Raw genomic sequence first — 21,391 nt, 5'->3', positions numbered from 1 at the left:
ATCCCCAGTCTCCTCTGGGATACGAGACAGCCCTTTCCACTCTTCAGTCCCCATGACCGTCATTCTACATTGGGATAAGGTTTCCAGGGTGGGGACCAAAGTATCTCTGTAGGGATGCAGCTGCATGCTCTTGCTTTTTTTGCTGTCCTCTTTTCTCCTCTAACAAGCTCTGAATGGCTGCTTCAGCCAGGTGTCATCTGCTCACTCTCCGTCCCCAGAGGACAAGCATTGACTGTGCCCTGAATGCTTCCTGGGTTGAGGTGACAAGAATTACAAGGGACGAGAATAATGTCCGGAAGCATTATTGCAGTGGAGATCAGAGTCCCCAAAGGCACCCTGTTTGGTTTCCGAGTAGCTCGTTTTTGGTATTCAAGCCTAACATGACTTTATTCCAGCATGGATTACATGTGCATATGAAGATGATTCTGGAAGAAACATCTGTGAACGTATACCTTATATTGATAGAATCAATGATGTGACTATGGAATAGAAAGGTTTTGTTCCCCAATTTTAAACTACCCTTCACTGTGCCCCGAGCCTCTCACTATCTAAATGATGAAGGGTCATTGGTCTAACATTTTACTCTAAAATGTTTCATATAGTAGTTTCCTTATACCAGGAAAGTGGATCACTTGACGTTGGAAGAACAGGCACAGTGCACGGCTTATCTTTAATGCTCAGGATTTTCTTCTTCCATTCCTCTGTGGAGACAGCCTCCGACTTCCTGCAGCAGATCCTAGCCTGCTCAGAGGCGGGACGCCACCCCTATCCGTAGATTTGAGTGTGAGACATTTCGGCCCTGTGCTGGCCGATAGGCCCTGTGATAGCCTGGACCTCGTGAGCTTGTTGTGACTACTGAGGGACATTTGTTTTGCTTTGGCTGATTGTTTGGTCTTGGTTTCAGACTGCTTTGGGGCTGTTCGCCTGCTCTTGCTTTCTGCCTTGTTTATCCACTCTCCTCTTGCCCGGCTCCGAGAACAGCCTGCTTCCCACTTCCCTCTCCCAGCCGCCCTCACTACAATGGCTCCTGCACTTGCCTGGGACTCCTATTGTGGACAGAGCTCACGCTCACACCCGCTGCGCTAGTCAGAGGGCTGCTTCTGGCCACAGGAAAGTCTGGTCAGTCCTGGGGACTCTCAGGGTTTCTCCTTTTGGCCTTGGAGTAAGTGTCATCTGCAGGATTTGAAGGATCTTTTTCTTGCCCTCAGTATCTGAAATTTTTAATCGGACTGCTTCCGATATTTGGACTTACTGAGTTGTTTGTGTGTTGACCATTGAGTGTTCCCTCCCTCTGTTCCTCAGAGAGAAGGGCGCCGGCCAGTTCTTACATTTGCCTGCCTCTCCTGACGCTGAACTCCAACCACCCACAAGATCCTTTTGCATTTGGCAAAGCTTCAGAGAAGTGCTCTGGGGAAACGGAACCGCCCGGGCCACTCAATGAGGTTCATTGACCTTTCTAAGTTACCCTGAGAGATTGGGTAAAACGCTGACATTGAGACTGCCATTTTACAAGACCTCTGTAGATTTTGACATGGTCAACTTATATTCCTTATTTGGAAACATCAAAACAAAATAACTGATGCTTGCCTACATGGAATATTCCAGCTTTCTCTGATTTCGCAGTCCCAGAAGCTCGCTGGCCTCAACTTTCGTTTTCTTCGCCATGTATGTAGGTAATAAGTCCATTATTCCGAACCTACAGGTCTCTTTTTTTCCTGTCTGTTCCTAGCATTTTCAGTGCGGTGCTGAGCTTGCCAAACCTTCCAGAACTTCTGCGGTAATCGGTCTGTTGTTTCTCCTTGGCACTACTGAAGGATAAGCAGCAGTCTAGTGGAGAATCACCTGATCATCAGGGGCGGTTTTCAGGCCTGGAAGAAGAGTTAAGTGGTTTATTAGTAAACCCTAGTACTCATCAGGGGCCCCCCAAACTTCTGGGCTCAGGGAATTTGTTATTTTTTTTTAATTTAAAATTGAGTATTTCCTGTACGATCAAACTATAGGAAAGACAAAGAAGATTTTACTTTAAAAAAAAAAAAAAAGACTAGAACAAATATTTGGTACTTTTGCTTACCATAGCAGAAGTGACCCTTCTGTACTGCTTACTGGAGGATATGGAATGTGATGATTGAACCCACATTATCTACGCCTCCTAAGAGTCTTACAGGTTCATCTAGGGAGCTCCCCAATCTGTGGATGCCAATGCTTTAAATTCAGAAAAAGTGTAGTGAATTAGAACACTCTTCCGGTTCCCAGACCCACCATGACTTTCAGAGAACAAATGTTCTCAGTCTTTCGACACTTGTGTGTCTTTGTGCCCTTAGTACATCTCAGAGGAGAGTTAGAATCGCAGTGGTCTCTCATTATTCCAAGCAATGCTATGTCTACGGCAGAATGAGGAAGTGCCTTTACTTGCAGTCTTGCTTTCGAGTCCCACCAGTCCTGATTTGGGCCTTTGCTCACATCCATCTTCCCTTATCTCAGCTCTTTCGGTGGCCAGGTCAGTTACTTGGAGAACAGCAGCCAAATCTCCCACCTTCCCAGAATCCTCCTGGAGCCGCGCAGCAGGACCCTCCCCCAGCTGCTGGCTTATCAAGATGAAGAAGCCTGAGAAGTATGCACTGGGAGCCCAGGGTCACAGCACTTACCTTCCCTGAGTAAAAGAAACCACCACACAGCCTTCCAGATATTCGGATGAACATCTGGATAAATATTCAGTTTCTGGTGCTTCATTTGAATCTCAGGATGTCATTGCTAAACCACAGCTAACTGATGAACTTCGTTTAAACCCGTGGAAACAGAAAGGAGTCATCCTGAGTTTTCCCTAAGAATAACAAAACCCGTCATAATTCATTGCAGTCTCCTGCTCACAGTGTAGTATGTTATCCAGCAGGGCGATAGCACAGAACCTGAGACTGTAACTCCGACACCTGAATTTAAGATGTGTTTAATGTCCGGGTAGTCTGCTCTACGCTGTTTACCAGCTCCGGTGATGTCTGTCAACAAAAACAGTTCATGTTTACCAGGTGGTGCTCAGTGCCAGACACTGTATGAAGGCAGGTTTTGTGATCTTCCCAGACCCAGAGATTAAGTGTCCTGCCCGAGTTCACAGTCCTCTCCCCTGGGTGTGTTTCGGTGAAGTTAGCCAGGTGGCAGTAGGGACAGTGGAAGAAGTGACAGCAGTCATCAAACAGCCAGATGGATTTGTGTTCCGACCTAGTTGTCCTTCGGTTCCTCCATTCTGTATGAATGTGATTGCCCGGGCTGAGGGCACAGTTCAGTTCCAGAACATTTGCCTCACGTGTAGGGAACTCAGTTCGACCCCCAGCACTTCAAAATAAAATCAAATATTTGGCTAATTAGTTTCTAACTAAAAGAGGCCTTGACCTTAATCTCAGGAACCCATGTAATTGAATAAGGCCCTTGCACTGCCCATTCTCTGTGTCTGGGCTGTTCACTTTGTGATGGTCATGTGACTGCCCTTCTGATTTCACCTTTAAAAAAAAAAAAAGATTTATTTTGGTTTGTTTGCAGCTGCATGGCTTGGTACACACGGGAGTCAGAGGGTGTCAGCTCCCTGGAGCTGGGGTTACAGGCAGTTGTGAGCGGCCTTGATTGGATACAGAGAACCAAACCTGGGTCCCCTGCAGAAGTAGCAAGTGCTGTTGACCACCGAGCCGGCTCTCCATCCATCCCATTTCATCTCTTTTGACAGGCCAGGTTACTGCTTACAAAGAAAGAAGGATCTTGTCTCTTTTTCTCACTTACACCATGAGAAGAGCTTGTATGAGCTAGGGTGGCCCTGGCAAACGGCAGAGCTCAAAACAGACTTGCTAAGGTGTGATCTGGAGAGTCCCTTCCAGGCCAGCGCTTTCCAAAGTGCTCTTCAGCAGCCCCCTTAAACCTTAGCGTGACTGACCAGGCGGGGCCAGCAGTTCTTGTATGTGTAGGTTAGATGTTTACATCCTCACTGGGGCCCAGATGGCCCACTGGCTAGTCAGTCATCTCCCGATTGAAGTAGCATCCTCTTCCTAAAGGGGTCAAGGGCAGGCAACAGCCAGACAGGGACTTAGAGAGTTGTGTGGCATCCAAAGCTAATTTGGGGTGTCTTCTCTCCCTATTTGGAGTGGGCGGCCTTCTCCTCCTTTACTTGTCCATTTTTCTCTTAGCTGGTCCTTTTCCAGGTCTTGCAAACACAAACAGCAGAGCTTCCTTCTTAGCCCCAAGGAGAGCTCTAGGGAAGAGAAAGCCACCAAGAGCCAATAAGTTAAGTACCCCAGGAGTGATGGAAACGAATGTGTGGCCTAGGAGAGATAAAGGCTATTTGGGCTACTAAGTAACAGGTTCACCGAAGATCTGACAACTTAACCTCAGGTCTTAACGTTTGAGTCCAGCAGAAATGAAGGAAGATGTGTTTACGTGAGGAAACCAGTTCGTGCAAAGACCAAGTCAGCCTGAAAGGTGATGGCGTCCTCTCACAGTGGAAGAATTTAGTTGTGTGTGATTGACGCATAAGTGACTTGGTGGGCGTGGCACAGAACAGGTTGAGGCCTCGTGTGTAAGGAATTCTGTCAGTGGGGCCAGTGGGCCTGAAGTCTGAACTTTCCTGTGATGGGAAAGCAACCGGGCCTTTAAATGTAGATGTGGCCCCGATAGTTTGGGGGCTTTACAAAAATACCTCTGGTGGCAACTGGGTGTTGTGAAGCCTTCTTACCCCAGGAGCCCAGGTTGGGGGGGGGGTGCCTTACCCAAGGTAGTAGGTGATGAACTGGAGAGCCGATTTGAATTTATCTATGACGGAGTTGAGTGCATGTCCAGTTCAGGCAAAGAAACTTCAGTTTGGTGAGATGAAGGTCAATCTTTGGAGTCTCTGGTTTCATGGTTACTTTTTCAGAATCTTTAAGTACGAGAGTATTGAATTTCCCTAGACCTTTAGATAATACCAAGATATAGACTGATTTTCTACTTTGCATCTGAGTAATGTAGAAAATGAATCCAAAAGAATCAGCTATCAGCTGGGCAGTGGTGGCACATTCCTTTAATCCCAGCACCCGGGAGGCAGAGCCAGGTGGATCTCTGTGAATTGAGGCCAGCCTGGTCTACAGAGTTCCGGGAAATCTGCTATTAACCAGTAGGTCCAGCTTTGGGACAAAGAGGCTTCCCCCTTGTGGAATGGCATCTCTCTGCATGGACCCTTCACATCCACAAGTGTGCCCTATGTAGAGAGAAGGCCAGACCTCCGGGAGGATGAGCAAGATTTCTTTTCTTTTTACATCTGTGGCAAGGGGGAGGCCTTGGGGAAGCCTGAGCCAGAGCGTCCATTGGACAAAATGCAGAGATTCAGGCTGATGGCTCAGGGTAATGTCACACAGCCAAGCCACTAGATTGTCTGGGGCCGGGGGTGGGCCTAAGAATGAGTGTTGATGTCATAGTTCCATTTCAGTTTTTATCGGCTGGATACAGATGAGGTGTCCGTGTCGTAGACTTAAATGTTTTTGCTCAGATCTTTGGCTAAACCGATGCTTTTCCATGATTTCTGACAGTTATTTTTATTTGATAATGAATAATAAAGTGAGATTTACAGTCTATATCTGACAGCATTTGTTTTATTTTGACAGTTCTTTTCTAGACAGCAAAGGTTTTATAATTAGGTTTTATGTCTGCCAAAATGTTGCTGGAAAAAAAAAAAACTTTCTCTGGAAAAAAAAAAGTTTCATAGTTTCCAGCCTGTAAAGCTGGAGTCATCTTATTTTGATTTGGAAGCTTTTGCATAAGGCAGTCAGGAAATGAAACTAAACTTTCTCTGGAAAATGAATTCTTATTTTCAGTTCAGTTTTATCAGAGCATATGCATTCTTGCTGTATAGAGGAGCCACCCCTAGGGGGCGCTGAACTTCCCTCTTCCCTGGCACATCTGCCCTTGGCACTCTGTCTAAAGAAGCAGGTGGAAATCACAGGTGCGTCCATTGACAATACTTTCCTGTTAGAGCAGTCTGGAGAAACCGGTAGAGGAAGCCATGTTGCTAACTGGTGCTCGGCAGGTTTGTCTTTGCTAATGGCAGAAACATCACGGTGAGCTAATCACAAAAACAGTCCCCCTGGCTGCCCTGGCCCCTTGCCGCGGTGATGTGTGGAGGCGCATTCAATTCCCGCAGTAGCAGCAGTGGCCAGATTCGATTTACAGCCCAGAGCATTTTCCTCTCTGACTCACTCTGACAGACTAGGATCAGATTGCAGACACAGCTGCCCTCCGCCCCGCCACCTCTGATCTCCACCACCACCACCATCCAGTATTTTCCACTGAGCACAAACAAGTATGTGGAACTACGGGACACATTAACTAGTATTTCAAAGCGTCTGCTTAAAAAAGAGACAGCGGGCATCGTCCGTGGTCCTGTGCCACGTCGGTTTACAGCAGTGTAGTCGGGAGGGAAACAGGATCCGGGCCGCCCCAGCCATTCATGGCGTTCCCTTCTAGTGCATTTTAAAAAATTATTTCTTGCCGGGCGGTAGTGGCGCACGCCTGTAATCCCAGCACTCGGGAGGCAGAGCCAGGCGGATCTCTGTGAGTTCGAGGCCAGCCTGGGCTACAGAGCTAGTCCAGGACAGGCTCCAAAGCTACACAGAGAAACCCTGTCTCGAAAAACCAAAAAAAAAAAAAATTATTTCTTTTATTTTTTGAGCGTGTAATATAAATATATCATCTTCCCCTTCCCTTTCTTCCCTCCAAACCCTTCCATATATCCCTCCTTGCTCTCTTTCAAATTCACTTTTTTTATTATGTTATATATATATATATGTATATATATTATAGTATATGTATGTATCCCTAAATATATAAATACAACCTGCTCAGGCTGTATAGTGTTACTTGTGTGTGTGTTTTCAGGGCTGATCACTTGATATTGGATAACCAATTGGTGTGCTCTTCCCTGAGGAAGACTGTTTCTCCCACTCAGCCTTCCTCAGCTTCCAGGGCATTTTTGGGCACACGAAGGGTTCCTTCTTTGAAGTTGATCTATTGGCTATAGGGGTCTGATACTCTGTGAGTCCTAAAGGCAATATGACATGGAATGTATATTTCCTAAACTTGTGTGAGGGCTTGGACCTGGAGTCTTGGTTTGGGTGGGGAGAAAATGCAGTATGGGATACAGAGAGAGATGATTCCATAGTTCAGAGCCTTTGCAGATCTTTTAGAGGTCTGGGGTTTAGTTTCAGGAATCCACATAGCAGCTCACAGCTGCTTTTAACTCCAGCCCCAGGAGATCCAGTGCCTTCTTCTGGCACCTGCACACATGTGCACATAAACTCACAGAAGAACACACACACATACACCTTTTTTTAAAATCTTAGGGGAAAAAAGATAGCAATGGAGTTTGGACAAAGGGTCTCATATGTCTTTTGATATCAAATGATGCGATCCGTTGTCGCCCAGGCACATGCTGAAGAGGTGTTTCCTTCATCCAGCCTAAGCCAACACCCTTCTGCACTCTCCTTCGTGAAGCAGGAAAAGGACCTGAGCGTGTATGTGTCAGTGACTCCACGAGAAGCTGCTGTGGCAGCAGAGCCTCGAACATCTGCCCCCAATACCAATCAAAGGAGTCCCCTGAAAGTGACTTTGCTCCTGCTGTCTCATGGGAAGAGTGCGTTCGCTCTCTGCTGGTGCTTGCCTTTTTATAAGCCCACGCTGCACTAGGAACGTACATCAGAGCCTGGCGCTGTAGGGGCAGAGGCCTGGGGACCAGACAGACCTCACTGGAGTCGTAGCCTTTCCATTCTCAACTGTTTTCAGTCCTCCTCCTCTTCAGGTGACAAGACCATTATTATCTAGGCTGCAGGAGCGGCTGTGGGCATGAGGAACCATGACAGTCACTACTATTTATCGAACACTCAGGTGGCATTAGGAGCCCTGACAAGGTTATTTCGTTCTCACCTTTAAACAGGAAAGATGAAAAAACTAAGGTAGAATGTTGTCCCTGGTCACCCCGCGAGTGAGCAGCTGGCGCTAGTTGTTAGTTATGTCTCCATCCCGTCTTAGACCTTAAGATCCTGTGAAATCCAAGTGATGCCTGATGTGGAGTTAACACGTACTAACATTGAGTTCTTGCTTCCTATAGACTCGGTCCGCACTCTGTACTAGAGTCCCCTGTATTTCCTGCTTTAGTGTTCTACTGTTCAAGTCAGCCGTGGCCCACTATGGCCTGCAGATAGTCAATGGAAAATTCCAAAATAAATAAACTCCCAAGTTTTCAATTGCACTCTCTTCTGCATGTTGACGTCTAGTGCAATGAAGTCCACGATTTTGCCAGTCTATGACTTGTTCCTTCCTGTAACATAGAGTGTGGTAACGTAATGCTAGAGACAAACCACAGCCACATGGCTTTTTAATTCTTAGATTGGGTCTTTCTATATTGTTCAGGCTGGTCTCAAACTCCTGGGCTGAAAAACATCGTCCTTAGCTGGGACACCATGCATGTGCCACTGTACCCTGCTTATATAACTTTTGTAACACTGTGTTATAATTTTTCTGTTTTATTATTGTTGTTGTTGATATCTTACTGTGCCTAGCTTATAAATTGTCACTTTATGGAGCAGGAGAGGTGGCTCAGTAGTTAAGAGCACTGGCTGCTCTTCCAGAGGACCTGGGTTTAATTCCCAGCACCCACACGGTGGCTCACAGTTCCACACCAGGCATGCATGTTATACATATATGCAGGCAAAACACCATGCACATAAAAAATAAAAATTAAAAGAAAATAAATTGAACTTTATCATAGGTGTGTGTAGGAAAACCCAGACTGTGATCACCTGGGTTTCAGGTATACGCTGGATGTCTGGGGCATTCCTCCAGGATAAGAGAGGACTGTGGTTCATTTGAACAATAGTGAGTTTTTTAAAGCAATATTTAAGTATCATATGCATGCAAATAAAGGTATTTAAATATGTACACAAAGGCACATTAGCCCCTGGGTACTCTGGAAACTAATATGAGTCTACAAATTTGGTATACAAGAACTACCACGGCTTTTTTCTGTAGTTGAAACTCAGTGTTTAGCTCTGAGCCCTCACCTGGCTCATAAGATACCCAGTGTTTGTCATTCTTAGACTTTCTACCCAGTTTTCACTAATATCCTTCATACCTCTGTCATCTCGGAGCAAAACCTTCTCCTCCTGGTACGGCATGCATTGAAACTTCACCTTGCCATCCTGTCAAGGGGGGAAGTGTTTCACTTTCCCAGCCAACCGTGCTGTTTGCAGGCTGGGAAGAAACCGTGACTTTCCCACACGTAAGAAAGGGTTCACAGGCCACCAGAGAGTGGGTTGGTAATTGAGGTGCCAGCTTCAGTATTAGAAGTTCTCTTGCAAGATGAACCTTTTTTTTTTTCCCTAGACAGGTTTCTCTGTGTAGCCCTGGCTATCCTGGAACTCCCTTTGTGGACCAGGCTGGCCCAGAACTCAGAGAATTCCCCTGCCTCTGCCTCTAGAGTGCTGGGATTAAAGGCGTGTGCCACCATGCCTGGTGCTCCAAGACAAATCTTAAAAAGGTTTTCTGTCCTCCTCTGAGGAAGTGTGGAGTCACCAAGTGAAACTCCCCTGACTTTTCTTTTCATGAAGCCGGTGAACACCAGCTCTCAGGTTCCTGCGCTGTACATTGCTGTCCACTGCCTGTAAAATTCATCCATGGCTTTGCCCAGGCACCTGTCCACACGGTAGAACTCAAAGGATTAAAAGGTTTTTATCAGATAAGTGTCATGGACCCTGGTTATGTCTGGTCCTGGAGGACAGTGTCCTGTGGGAGAGGAATGGAGTTGGGGGGGGGGAGTTTTCACCTCTGTTCTTCAAGAACTATTTAACAAGAGTTAATGTGAACCTCGAGTTCTTGAATGTGCTTTTAAGAGCTGGAAAATAACAGATTCACTTTTTAGTGGTCACTGGGCCACTCCTCCCCATCCTTAGGCAAAGTCCTTGAAACCCTTTCTAGCACTTGGGAAGGTGGGGAGGCAAGACAGGGTGAGGGTAATGAAGAGTTAACATTTGGAGAGACAACTCAGCCCTTAAGAATGCATGCTGTTCTTGCAGAAGACCTAGTTAGGTTTACAGTACCCTCATAAGGTGGATCACAATGCCTGTAAGTCCAGCTCCAGGACATCTGACATCCTCTTCTGGCCTCCACCGGTACCCGAATTTGTATGCGCACGCACGCACGCACATGTGCACACACACACACACACATACACACACACACACACACACACACACACGCACGCACACACGCACATACACACACAACACACTGACACAGAATTCACTTTCTTTTTTAAAGAGAGGTAGCATTGTCCTTTCCCTGTTAACTGCCAAACAGAGAGTCTCAAAGGTACTGAGTTTCTATGAGAGCAGAGAGCTTTGCAATAGGGGCGTGTTTGCTTGCTGACTGTGGGCACTTTTAAAGAGGTTGGCACCTGGGATGTTTTTAAAGGAAAACTGAAGAAGATTGCATAAGTTATTTTGAAGCAACAGTCCTTGGCTACAGAGATGAGGAACAGGAACAGAACTAGTCCAAGGCTGACAGTTACTGGATGGATGTCCTTGCAGGCGTGCTCTTGTAGGAGGTCACGGTAACCTCCTCCCATCCCCAAGATTGTGGTTCTGAGCCTGTTATCATCACGTGGTGTATGTGTATTCGATCCCCCTCCTCCATAACCTCAGCTTCACCAGTTACATTTTTGTCTGTTAGGACTAGACATGTGACTCCATTTTGATGGCTTTCGCCCACTCATGGCCAAGGCCTATCTATCTGTGTTTCAGACAATGGTGGGCAGACTCTGTCTGGGGGCAACAACTGGCCACTTCGAGGACGGAAATGGACCCTGTGGGAAGGCGGCATCCGTGGAGTGAGCTTTGTGGCAAGCCCCTTGCTGAAACAGAAAGGCGTGAAGACCCGGGAGCTCATCCACATCTCGGACTGGCTTCCAACGCTGGTGAACCTGGCCGGGGGAAGCACCAACGGTACCAAGCCTCTGGATGGCTTCGATGTGTGGAGGACCATCAGGTACCTACATGCCTTTCCCCATTCTTTTCCAAGACAGAAACTTGAGCAACTTAACATGGTTGGTAGAGAATAATCACTTCCCTTTGTAAGATGAAGTCCCGATGAGACATACAAGACTTTTTAAAAAAAGAAAAGAAAAGAAATGCCTTTCAAATATTGTTGTTAAGTATTTTTAAATCTTACATTTGGGATTTGGGTTCTGTGTTTTATACAAAGGACAGGCTTCTCCTGTAGAAGGTCTTTAAAGCTGAGCAGTTTTTCTTGGTGTAGGACAGAGTATTGCTGGCTTCTTGCAGGATGCTAGGACATCGGCCCTGTTGCCAGCTCAAAAATTGGAGGACTCACCAGAGAAGGAAGCATGGGATAGGAGCCTGGAGACACTGTGCAATCTGTAGAACTATAAGGTCCCACTCCTTAATAAGTATTTTATGAGTACCAACTATGTGATGCTCTGTCCTGGGTTCTAGAAAATTAGAAATAAATAACTCGGGCAGAACCCTGGCTCTCAAGAAGCTTGTATTGTGGCAGGGGTGAGGGAGTAAGGGCATTAAACCAGGAAAAGAAGCAGGATGACTTGGGGTACTTTGGGTGGAGGTAAAAAGTGTGAAGGCAATAAATGGTGTGCCCTGAGAGTTGGGGACACCACGCAGGAGCAGGGCCTGTGCTCAGCTGTAGAGATGGCAGCTGTCCTGCCCATTTCACTCCCACGGTTGTGGACATGTGACCTGTAAGGAAGGGAAGCACATCCCTGGAGGCTGGAAGATGCTTATAACATACATACCTGTGGTTTAGTTCCCAGATCCAGTTTATACGTAAAATGACATACATTGCAAGCACTGTTTTTCCTGAAGCAACAAAATGGATCGTGCCGGGCCTCTCAACCCCTCTGGCCTGCTGAACTCTGTTTGGGGGTGGCTGTTTGTCCGTCCTCCTTGTGAACTACCCCATACTTTTCTTTCTTCATCTATGGTTTTCCCAGTTCAAAATAGTGAAGTTTCAGGTTTCTCTTCAAAGGAAATGCACAGCAGAGGCCTCAGGAGTGAAGAGCCATGGTGTACGTGGTTCATTAAAAGGTTGTGTGTACGTGTGAGCATCGTGGGGGCGGGAGACTCAGACTCCAATATAAACAATATGAGAAGATTAGTTTTTTTATAACTTTTTATAAATTTGAAATTATTTCCAAATAATTTTTTTTAATATAAAGGTCTGGCAATATGTGGCCTACATTTCCACAGCTTTGCACCAAATGGAATCAGAGAGCAGCAGTCTTCCTTAGATGAGGTGCTGACTCTCCCAAGCCGTCTGTCCCCAGTGCTCCTAGCTGTCCACCGGCCCCTGCACTCACTGGCGACACCTACCTAGTCCCTAGTTGGTAATCCATGTTCATAGAGTTCCAGTGCTAACACTCTGCACATACTCTGAACTGATCCTTCACTGCTGGGCATATAGCTTATTTCATTTTTTGTTTGTTTTTTTGAGACAGTGTTTCTCTCTATAGTCCTGGCCGTCCTGGAACTCGCTCTGTAGACTAGACTGGCCTCAAACTCACAGAGATCCACCTGCCTCTCTGCCTTGTCCTCTCTAGGCTGTCTGGAGAGGGAGCTCCGCAGTATGATGGTCTGTAACCTCCAGCCATGCACAGCCTGTGGCACTGGTCTGCCTGGCTGCGTGGTACCCTGGCTGCCAGTAATCTCCATCACTTTGGCCTGCACAGGAAGGTTGGCACATGAGGTGGCCACCGTAGGGTCTCTGTATATAGTGAGTGGGGACCTTCACCAGCATCGCTGGTCCTAGACTTAGAGAGTGCTCTGTGAGCCCCCCCCCCCCCAATTTCTTTCTGTCATCCGTGCTCACTCTTGGTAATGCTACGAGTATGAAGGACTGTAGATGTTACCTTGAATTGAAGCTCTGTCTCTGCCACTCTTGTCTGCCGCCCCTCCCCCTCCCTCCCCCACTCCCTCCCTCTCCCCCATTCAGCCTGCACAGCCTGTCCATCTCCGGCACTTCACTATTTCCTGGGATGTTCCTTATGTTGGGCTGGAGACTGATCCACTCCTTGGTGCTACGCCTGTTGCTGCAAACATAGTCAGTCCTTATACTGAATAATTGGATGGTTCCCCAACCTTTGTGCTCAACTGTCCCACCATGAAGAATGCCCACGTGAGGCTCCTGCACCCTTGTGTGGTGCACGGCTTGGTGACTGCAGTGCTGAGGGTGGGGGTGACAGACAAGCCTGTCTGCCTCACTGTTCTCAGTTGTGACGAGGGGACTGTCACTCACCTCTACTGCCCGTTACTGTGGTGGCTGTGGAGCCAGGCTGCCGGGTTCTCTGGGTTCTGCTCCGTGTATGTAACTGTCTGCTCCTCCACAACTTTACGAACAGCTTGCTACTGACCAGAGAAGCCTTACCAGTGACTTAGAAATCAGACAGCACATTTTGTGCTATGTGTATTAAATGCCATAAGAAATATGCCAAAGGACCACAGGAGAACACTTTATTGACATTGCCAATTTGTGACAATTTGAAAAAACTTGCAAGTGAACTGAAGAGCCTATAAATATTGAAATTTCTTTTTTAAACCAAATATTTTTCCTTTAAAAAGATTCATTTCAGGGGTAGTGATGTAGTTCAGTGGTAAAGTGATTGTTTAGCATGAACAGGCCCCAGTTTCAACCCTCAGTAACACACATACCACATAACACGCATGCACGCACACACACACACAAATATATTTTCACTATTTTTCCTTATCTTTTTCCTCATTTAACAGGTTTGAAATTAATTGTGCTAAAGAAAAATAATCATTTTATAAACAGTTGCTCTATATAACCAGTTTTTCATTATGTCATTCAGCTGCTGCTAGCAAATACTATTTTGATGAAGGCTCCTTAATATGTTAAACCGTTGCCTTAACTCTCAAAAAAGATTTGTTATTTATTTTTATTTTATGTGTATGAATGTAAATTCACTATGTATGCAGTTGCAGTATCCATGGAGAGCAGAAAAGTGCATCAGATCCTCTGGAATAGGAGTTAGAACTGTGAGCGGCCGTGTGGGTGCTGGGAACTAAACCCAGGTCCTCTGCAAAAGCAGAAAGTGCTCTTAACCACTGAGCTCTTTCTCCAGCCCTAGCCTTCATTTTTTTTAAAACTGATGTTTTTAATCAATAACACTGAAACTAACTATTCCCACATAGAATCTTTGCCTGCATTTAGGACTTTTTCTCTATATATATAAATGATTTTAAGTTAATTGTGCTAAAGAAAAATGACCACTTTATAGACAATGGCTATATATAACTATATTGTTCTCCAAGAAGACTACATTCATACTGCATGATGAATAGAAATACTCATTTTCATCACAGCCTTTCGTATGTAGTCTTTGAAAAAAATCTTAAATGTTTTTTCCATTTGTATTTTCTCTTTTGAAAGTACACATTTTTACTTTTCTAAAAGTATTTTTGCCTTGATGTGTGCATGTATATCATGGACGTGCTTGCTTCACATGGAGGTCAAAAGGGCATCAGATCTCCTGGAACTGGAGTTACAGATGGCTGTGAACCACTACGTGGGTGCTGAGAACTGAACCTGAGAGTCTTCTGCAAGAACTTCAAGTGCACTTTACTGCTGAGCCACTACCTCACAATTCAGGATGTATGTGGAAGAAAATCAAACCACAGCACTCAGAAAATCTAAAGGAATACCAAGCACACATCTGAGAAACAGATTCCTGAACAAAAAAGCAAGAAAAGCTGATCTCACTGAGAGACATAAGCATGTCAGAATCTTCGTACACATAGGAAAATATGAAAAGGAATTCTTGACAAGTCTACGACTCACTTATTTCTTTGATGCAGAAAAAATCAACAACATTTTATGATGAAAAGGAAATAAAAACATTCTAGCACAGCAACATTGACTTCAGTTCGTGTTTACCAGCAACTTTAAATGTGACAGTTACTGAAGGCTGATAAAGAAGGAAGAAAAGCCAGGTGCACAATACTCAGCACCCTGGAGCAGCTGGATGGCAAATTTCAGGCTAGCCTGAGCTACACAGTGAGCTCTTACCTCAAAAAATTAAAAAAAAAAAAAAAAAAAAAAGAGGAGCTGGAGACATGGTTCAGTGAGCAGAGTGCTTGCAGCACAAGCTTGAGGACCCAAGTTCAGATCCTCAGCACTCATGGCGCACCAGGGTACATGGCGGTCTGCCTATAATCCTAGCACGAGGGAGGTGTCGGCACCCTGAATCTCTGGAGCAAACCAGCTAGGGAGAGCAGCTGAGTCAGCAAGCTAAGGGTTCCGTGAGAAACCCTGCTTGAGCGCATAAGCTGGAAAACAAGGGGTCGGTGAGAAACCCTGCTTGAGCACATGAGCTGGAAAACAATGGTTCAGTGAGAAACCCTGCTCCAGCGCATAAGCTGGAGAAGGACAGCAGACCGAAACCTGTGTCCACCTCTGGCTTCCACACACAGATTCGCACACACCCTGCATTCACACACCCGTGCATGACACACACTCGTGCACACCACACCGACATGCAAATTAAAGAAAATATGGACAAGGTAAAGCTGCTTGGTTCTGACGTGGCCCCACTGTGGCGTGCTTGGCGCCGAGTCAGTTTTTATTTTTGTTTTGTTTCATGGCAGAAATGTACACTGTGGTTCTGTGGTGCGTTTTGTTCATTCTGAGAGAATTCCTTTGTTCTTGACCCACTGGGGCTATTATTTTTGGCAGCTCAGTGCACATCGTGGACGTTCATCTGTATTGCCAGATTTTAGGTTGTAAACCCGTATTTCATTCTTAAGATTATCTCAATCAGGAGTGACCTTTAAGAGTCCGGCCTCTCTGTGCTTCTGCCTGCAGAGAAATTGGCACAATATGTGTTCACCCTTAACTCTGAGTTGCTGTCTTTCTCCAGCACTAGAATGTTCTCTCGGTGGTCAACCCTTGAGGGAGCCAGAGCTCTGGGTTCCTCAGGACTGTTACTGGAAGAATATGGCCCACGTATGCTGTATCATAGGAGAGTGGGCTTCCCGTTTGTGTTTGTTTTTTAAGTCAGATTTGTCCCCACAGTTGGATCAAACAATTCCAGGCTTGCTCTGTAGAAAACCCAGCAAATTCCTATTCAGTCGGTGAAGAATGACTCTCGATCGTATCATTTCAGGATACAAAAGGTCCTGGAAAAAAAACCCAAAAAACAAATCTGCTTCTGCCCCTGGCTCCTCTCAAGTCTTTCCACATCAGTGGCTGGGCATCTCGCACTCGGCAGCAGGTACAGAAAGTGGCCAGTCACACTGGTGTCAGAGCCGCCTTCCCAGCTCAGCAAAAGCAAGCGGCCAGCCAAGGGTCAGAGACACTCGATCTGTGTGTGCCCAGAGGACAGGCGCTTTTTTCCTGGCATGGAAAAACTGTTTTTTAAGACGATGGCAGTTTTTTTCATCAGAGGTGCATGAGATGGGCATGACAGTTAATGGATGGCAGTCGGCGCTGGCCAGTGCAGCAGAGGTCTACCTCAGCTCATGGATGTCAATTCTTCTTCGACTTGCTTCAGAATGTTAAGAGGAACAACAGAGTCCTAGGGTTGTCCTGGTTTGCCTTCTGTTGCTGTGATAAAACACTCCGCCCAAAAGCAACTTGGGGGGAGGAAAGGGATGATCTGGCTTACACCTCCAGGTCACAATCCATCGTTGAGGGAAATCCGGGCAGGATTGTGAAGCTGAAACCATGCTTGTTGCTTGCCAGGTACTCTCTGGATCATGCTTCTCAAGCTTTCTTATACATCCCAGCACCACCTTCCTAGGGATGGTGCTGCCCACAGTGGGCCTGGCCCTTCTGCATCAATTATTAATCAAGACAACACTCCAGACCCACCCAGAGGCCAATCGAAGCAATTCTGCAATGGAAACTTTCCTCAGATGGCTCTAGGTTGTGTCAGGTTGACAGTTAAAGCTTAGCAGGGCAGTGATGTTGCTTTCAATAGGGCAGTTTCTCTTTCTTCCAAGAGTACACATGATTTCTAGGGGACCCAGGCTTCTCCAGGTTCTTTCCAGCGTTGTGTGTTTTTCCTGCCTTTACACCAATAAGCAGCTTACAGGCTGTTTCAAGACATTGTATAAGATTGGATGACCAAAAGGGAGACCAAAGGATTCACACTTTATATGCTTTCTTCATGCATTTGCTCTTTATTTAATCTTAAGACAGAATCAGAGCCTGGAGCTTAATGGTAGGAATGTGTTTTTCCTTTCCCATCCAAGGGGAGCGCTTCTGTGTATGGCCTGACTTCAATGACAATTGACTATTAACTGCTCATGTGCAATGTCTTAAAAACTTACTGTGCTGTTCTGAAGACATTTTTACCTACTAGTAGAGGTTCAAGAAGAAAGTTACAGGAAAACAATTGTTTTAACTTTGGCACAGTGCCTGCGCCTCAATCTACTGCTGTCTCAGCCAGCAATTGCAAGTCCGCAGTTAGCAGCCTGCTTCTCTAGCAGAAGCCCAGCTGCTCAGGCCATACATACCCTGGCAGGAATCCTGCTCCCACAGGCATTGGCTCTGTCACTGCCACTGAAGGTAGTTTTAACTAAATCTCTATTGTTCTAGTTATGAATAAGGCTTGAGATTCAAAGGCTGGGGTGGAAACCTGCGAGCTCAGAGAGGCTGAACTGCAAACCCTCTCTCCTTGCTGGCATCCATGGAAGACCTGTGCTTCTGCTTCTTCAAACCAGAAAAACCTGCGCCACTCCAAACCCTCCCTCCTACTTCCTGGGTCTCTCCATCTCTCCCGGATGCCCTCTGAGGCTCTATGATTACTTTCTGTCAACTAGTTGCAAACGCAGCCTCCGGACCCAAGGTTAATTTTATTTAATTAACGCAAATGCAAACTTGGGGTTCATAGTTTGATGGAATATCCCCCAACAAACAATCACTTGTCTCCCCACCCCACCGGCTTCACTGAAACCATGAAGCCCAATAGTCCCTGAGTCAGAGCAAAGATCCTCTGATTCTTATTCTTCTTTCTAAGTAGCATTACAGCCAGATGGAAACGGAATAGTGTTCCCTAGTCATTGTAGTAGTGTTTTACGTTCTCACTGGTACTGGGATCTGTGTCACACAGTGAGGGGCTCACTGTTGTCATCTCTTCCCTCTTTGAGGATGTTGAAATATGCACTAGATTCGTCATTGGCCTCTTCACTGTATTTCTCTTACAAAATTTTCTTGACAAGTCATGCCTTTTCACAAATTAGTTTCCTAAGTTATCAGAAAAGCTCCTTGTGAACTGCACCGAGCAAGACTAGACTTATAAATTGATTCAGGAAGGTTGGACATATTAATTCTCCCCCCCGCCCCCCCCCCCCCCGAGACAGGGTTTCTCTGTGTAGCTTTGCACCTTTCCTGGAACTCACTCTGTAGCCCAGGCTGGCCTCGAACTCACAAAGATCCGCCTGCCTCTGCCTCCCGAGTGCTGGGATTAAAGGCGTGCGCCACCACCGCCCGGATGGACATACTCATTCTTAACAGTTGTCCCCTATCTTACTGGTGCTATCTTCATTTAATTTTTTTTTCCTGTATTTTATTTTGAATAGATTCTCTTGCTAAGCCATTTTGTCAGTCTGCTATCCATCACTACAGTAAAATACATTGACACAAACAACTTAAATAAAGACTTCTCTTGGTTCCTGGTTTCCGAGTGCTCAGTCCATGACCTCTTGGACCTGTCATGTTAGGCTTGAGAGAAAAATGAACACTATGATGGCAGGACTATGAGAAAGAGGCAGCCGTTCACTTCATAGCAGCCAGTAGCAAGAAGGGACAAGACCAAGCCACAGCTTTCAAATGGACTTACTCAGAGACTCATGTCTTCAAATGAGGCCCCACCCTCCAGGCCTCCATCTCTCCCAGGGGTCTCATCAGATTTTGGATCTGTCAATGGATTAAACCATTTGTTTAGGTCAGAACCCTCATGATTTAATATTTCCTGAAAACACCTCAGAAGACACACAGAGAAGTATGTTTTCCTAATCTTCTAGACATTTTTAAGTCCAATCAAGTTCACAATCAGGATTAATAATTACATTCTTCAAGTTTATTATTTTCTCTCCAAGTCCAATCATCAGTTAATTACATCTCTGTTTTCCGTCTCACACTGTGGTGCTTTTGCTCCTAAAAGTTCAATGCAGGCCTTTTAACTCTGTTTCACTCCTAACACATACAGTATCATCATCATGGTGTAGCAACTGTGAATTAGCAAGGATCCTAACTCCCAACATGTGTGTGTAGTTCCGGGTGATTGTGACTAGTTGATCATTCTGTGGGTCACCTTCCCATGCCTGTCGATCTTTGACTCACTGTCAGGCATCATCTTGGTGGCTGCCCAGCCTTTCTGTATTCTTGTGGGTCTTCTTGCTTTGTTCAGAGATACAGTTGATACTACATTGTTTGAGTAATGTTTTTCTGAAAAAATACCTTTAAAATATACTCTTGGAGAATTTCATACATGTACACAATGTATTTTGATCACGTCTACCCCTCACTGCCCCAGACTCCCAGATCCCCACTACCATATCCCATCTTTCAACACTGTATGGCCTCCATGCTTTATATAACCCATTGAGTCCAATAAGTTCTGTCTATATGTTCTTGGGTGTAGGGCCATCCGTTGGAGCACGGCCAGCCTACCAGGGCCACACTGCTGAAGACAGCTGACTCTCTCTCCCCTGGCAGTCATCAGTTGCCAAAAGTTTCTCAGTTAGAGATGGAGCTTCATAAGTTCCTCCCCTACCCATACTGGAGTTTTGACTGGCTTGATCTTGTGCAAGTATTAGGCAGGCAGCCCTACCTGCTGTGAGTTTGTGAGAGCAACAGTAGTTATATCCAGAAAACGCTGTTTCCAGGCAGACTTCCACCCTCTGCTCTTCTAGTCTTTGCCCTCTCTTCTGCAGTGTTCCCTGAGCCTTGAGGGCAGGGGTGAGATATAGACATCACATTGGAGGTAAGCTTATCGTACAATAGCGGCATGAATACTGTAGAGGTAACCAGTTGCTTTCTGATTGGGCTTCCAGCCTACTCCCGAGGTCAGAACTCATACCTGAAACTGTAAACATGGCCAAGAACCCATGGCTGGCAAGGTCATAAGCCCCAGATTAGAATCTACTACTATTATTTTGCTACAAGGACATAGTATCGAATTGCCTTCCAAATACTCAACTCCATGCCCATAGATTACTGCAGCTCTCAGCTCTCATCAGAGAAGCTTCTTTTCCCAGTGATTGGCAGCTAATGCTAAGTAAGACTTTTGTGACTTAATTACTCAGGCTTGGGATAGTATTTATTCTAGGGCCAGTTATCCCCCACTACTGAGTCAAAGCCTTCTGTGCCCATTGCTGGATGAGCTGTAAGTATTTCCAGTTGGGAACACCATGAGCTGTTCTCACCTGGTGTGAATGCTGAACACTGTCCCTGTCAGCCTTTCAGCTGGGTCTCTTCTTGGTGGTAAGTAGTAGTTAGCGATGCTCTAAGGGATCCTCTACAAAGCTCCCGGGTTCTATTTGTGTAGCTTCCTCTTCTCTGGAACTCTCTTTCTTGAACTCCTTGGGTTTTCAGCTCTGTCTCTTCGACTCGGGGAGTCTCCCAGGCCCCCTCCATCGTCCACCAGCACTTGGAAACTCCCTCAGGGCAGTCACGTGGCTTAGCTTTTCCCGCCTGTAAGCATCATTGCCCTTTGACTGACATCTGGTGTTTTGCTTTATACATTCTGGCTGGTTTTTGCTTATTTGTTTTGAGTGGTTTAGGAACCATGGTGAGCAAATCCCAATTGCGAATGTCTCTGTCTTAGCTAAAAACGGAAGTTACTGATAAGAAATTGAGCATGCCTTTGACGTCACTGCTTCCCACCTTCTTTGCCATGTTCAGGTTTAACTTTAGTTAGTTCTGGTCTAACTCTCTCCTGGTCAAAGGAGATGCTTTTGGGGTTCAGTTCTTTAAATTCAAGACTTGGCCCTCAGACCATGCCGTGTGTCCTGGAGAAGATGATGTAGTCTATCACAATTAATTAGAGTTCTTGTTTTGCTTTGTGATAAATCTGAACACGTTTTCCTCTGATGGGTAAGTTTTATTTATATATATTGTTACTACAATTACCATTTTTATTCTTAGCTTTGTCACTTTGTTTAATGTTCTATTTTTACATCTTATTTATTGGAATTTTAACATTTAGAACAATTTCTGTTTTCTTCAATTGCTCACCAATATCCTTTGGTAATTCTTTTATCCATAAGGGACCCGACTAGCTTGGTCAGCCTTACCTTTCTACTTCCTACATCTTTTAGCCTTAAGTATGTTATTT

The 21,391-nt window shown here is 45.7% G+C and overlaps 1 protein-coding gene across 1 annotated transcript in view; it reads left to right on the top strand.

The window, feature by feature from the left end:
- Arsb (arylsulfatase B) overlaps nt 1-21,391 on the top strand; it is a 170,335-nt gene that overhangs the window by 68,667 nt on the left and 80,277 nt on the right. Inside the window, exon 5 of the mRNA XM_052743557.1 lies at nt 10,803-11,046. Within this exon, the coding sequence (XP_052599517.1) occupies nt 10,803-11,046 (244 nt within the window). The remainder of the gene's footprint in view (nt 1-10,802; nt 11,047-21,391) is intronic.

The sequence above is a fragment of the Peromyscus californicus genome, unplaced genomic scaffold (genome assembly GCF_007827085.1).
Source record: "Peromyscus californicus insignis strain IS unplaced genomic scaffold, ASM782708v3 Scaffold_18__1_contigs__length_77618521, whole genome shotgun sequence".
Classification (NCBI taxonomy): Eukaryota; Metazoa; Chordata; class Mammalia; order Rodentia; family Cricetidae; genus Peromyscus; species Peromyscus californicus.
This window is presented reverse-complemented; position numbering and strand designations above follow the sequence as displayed.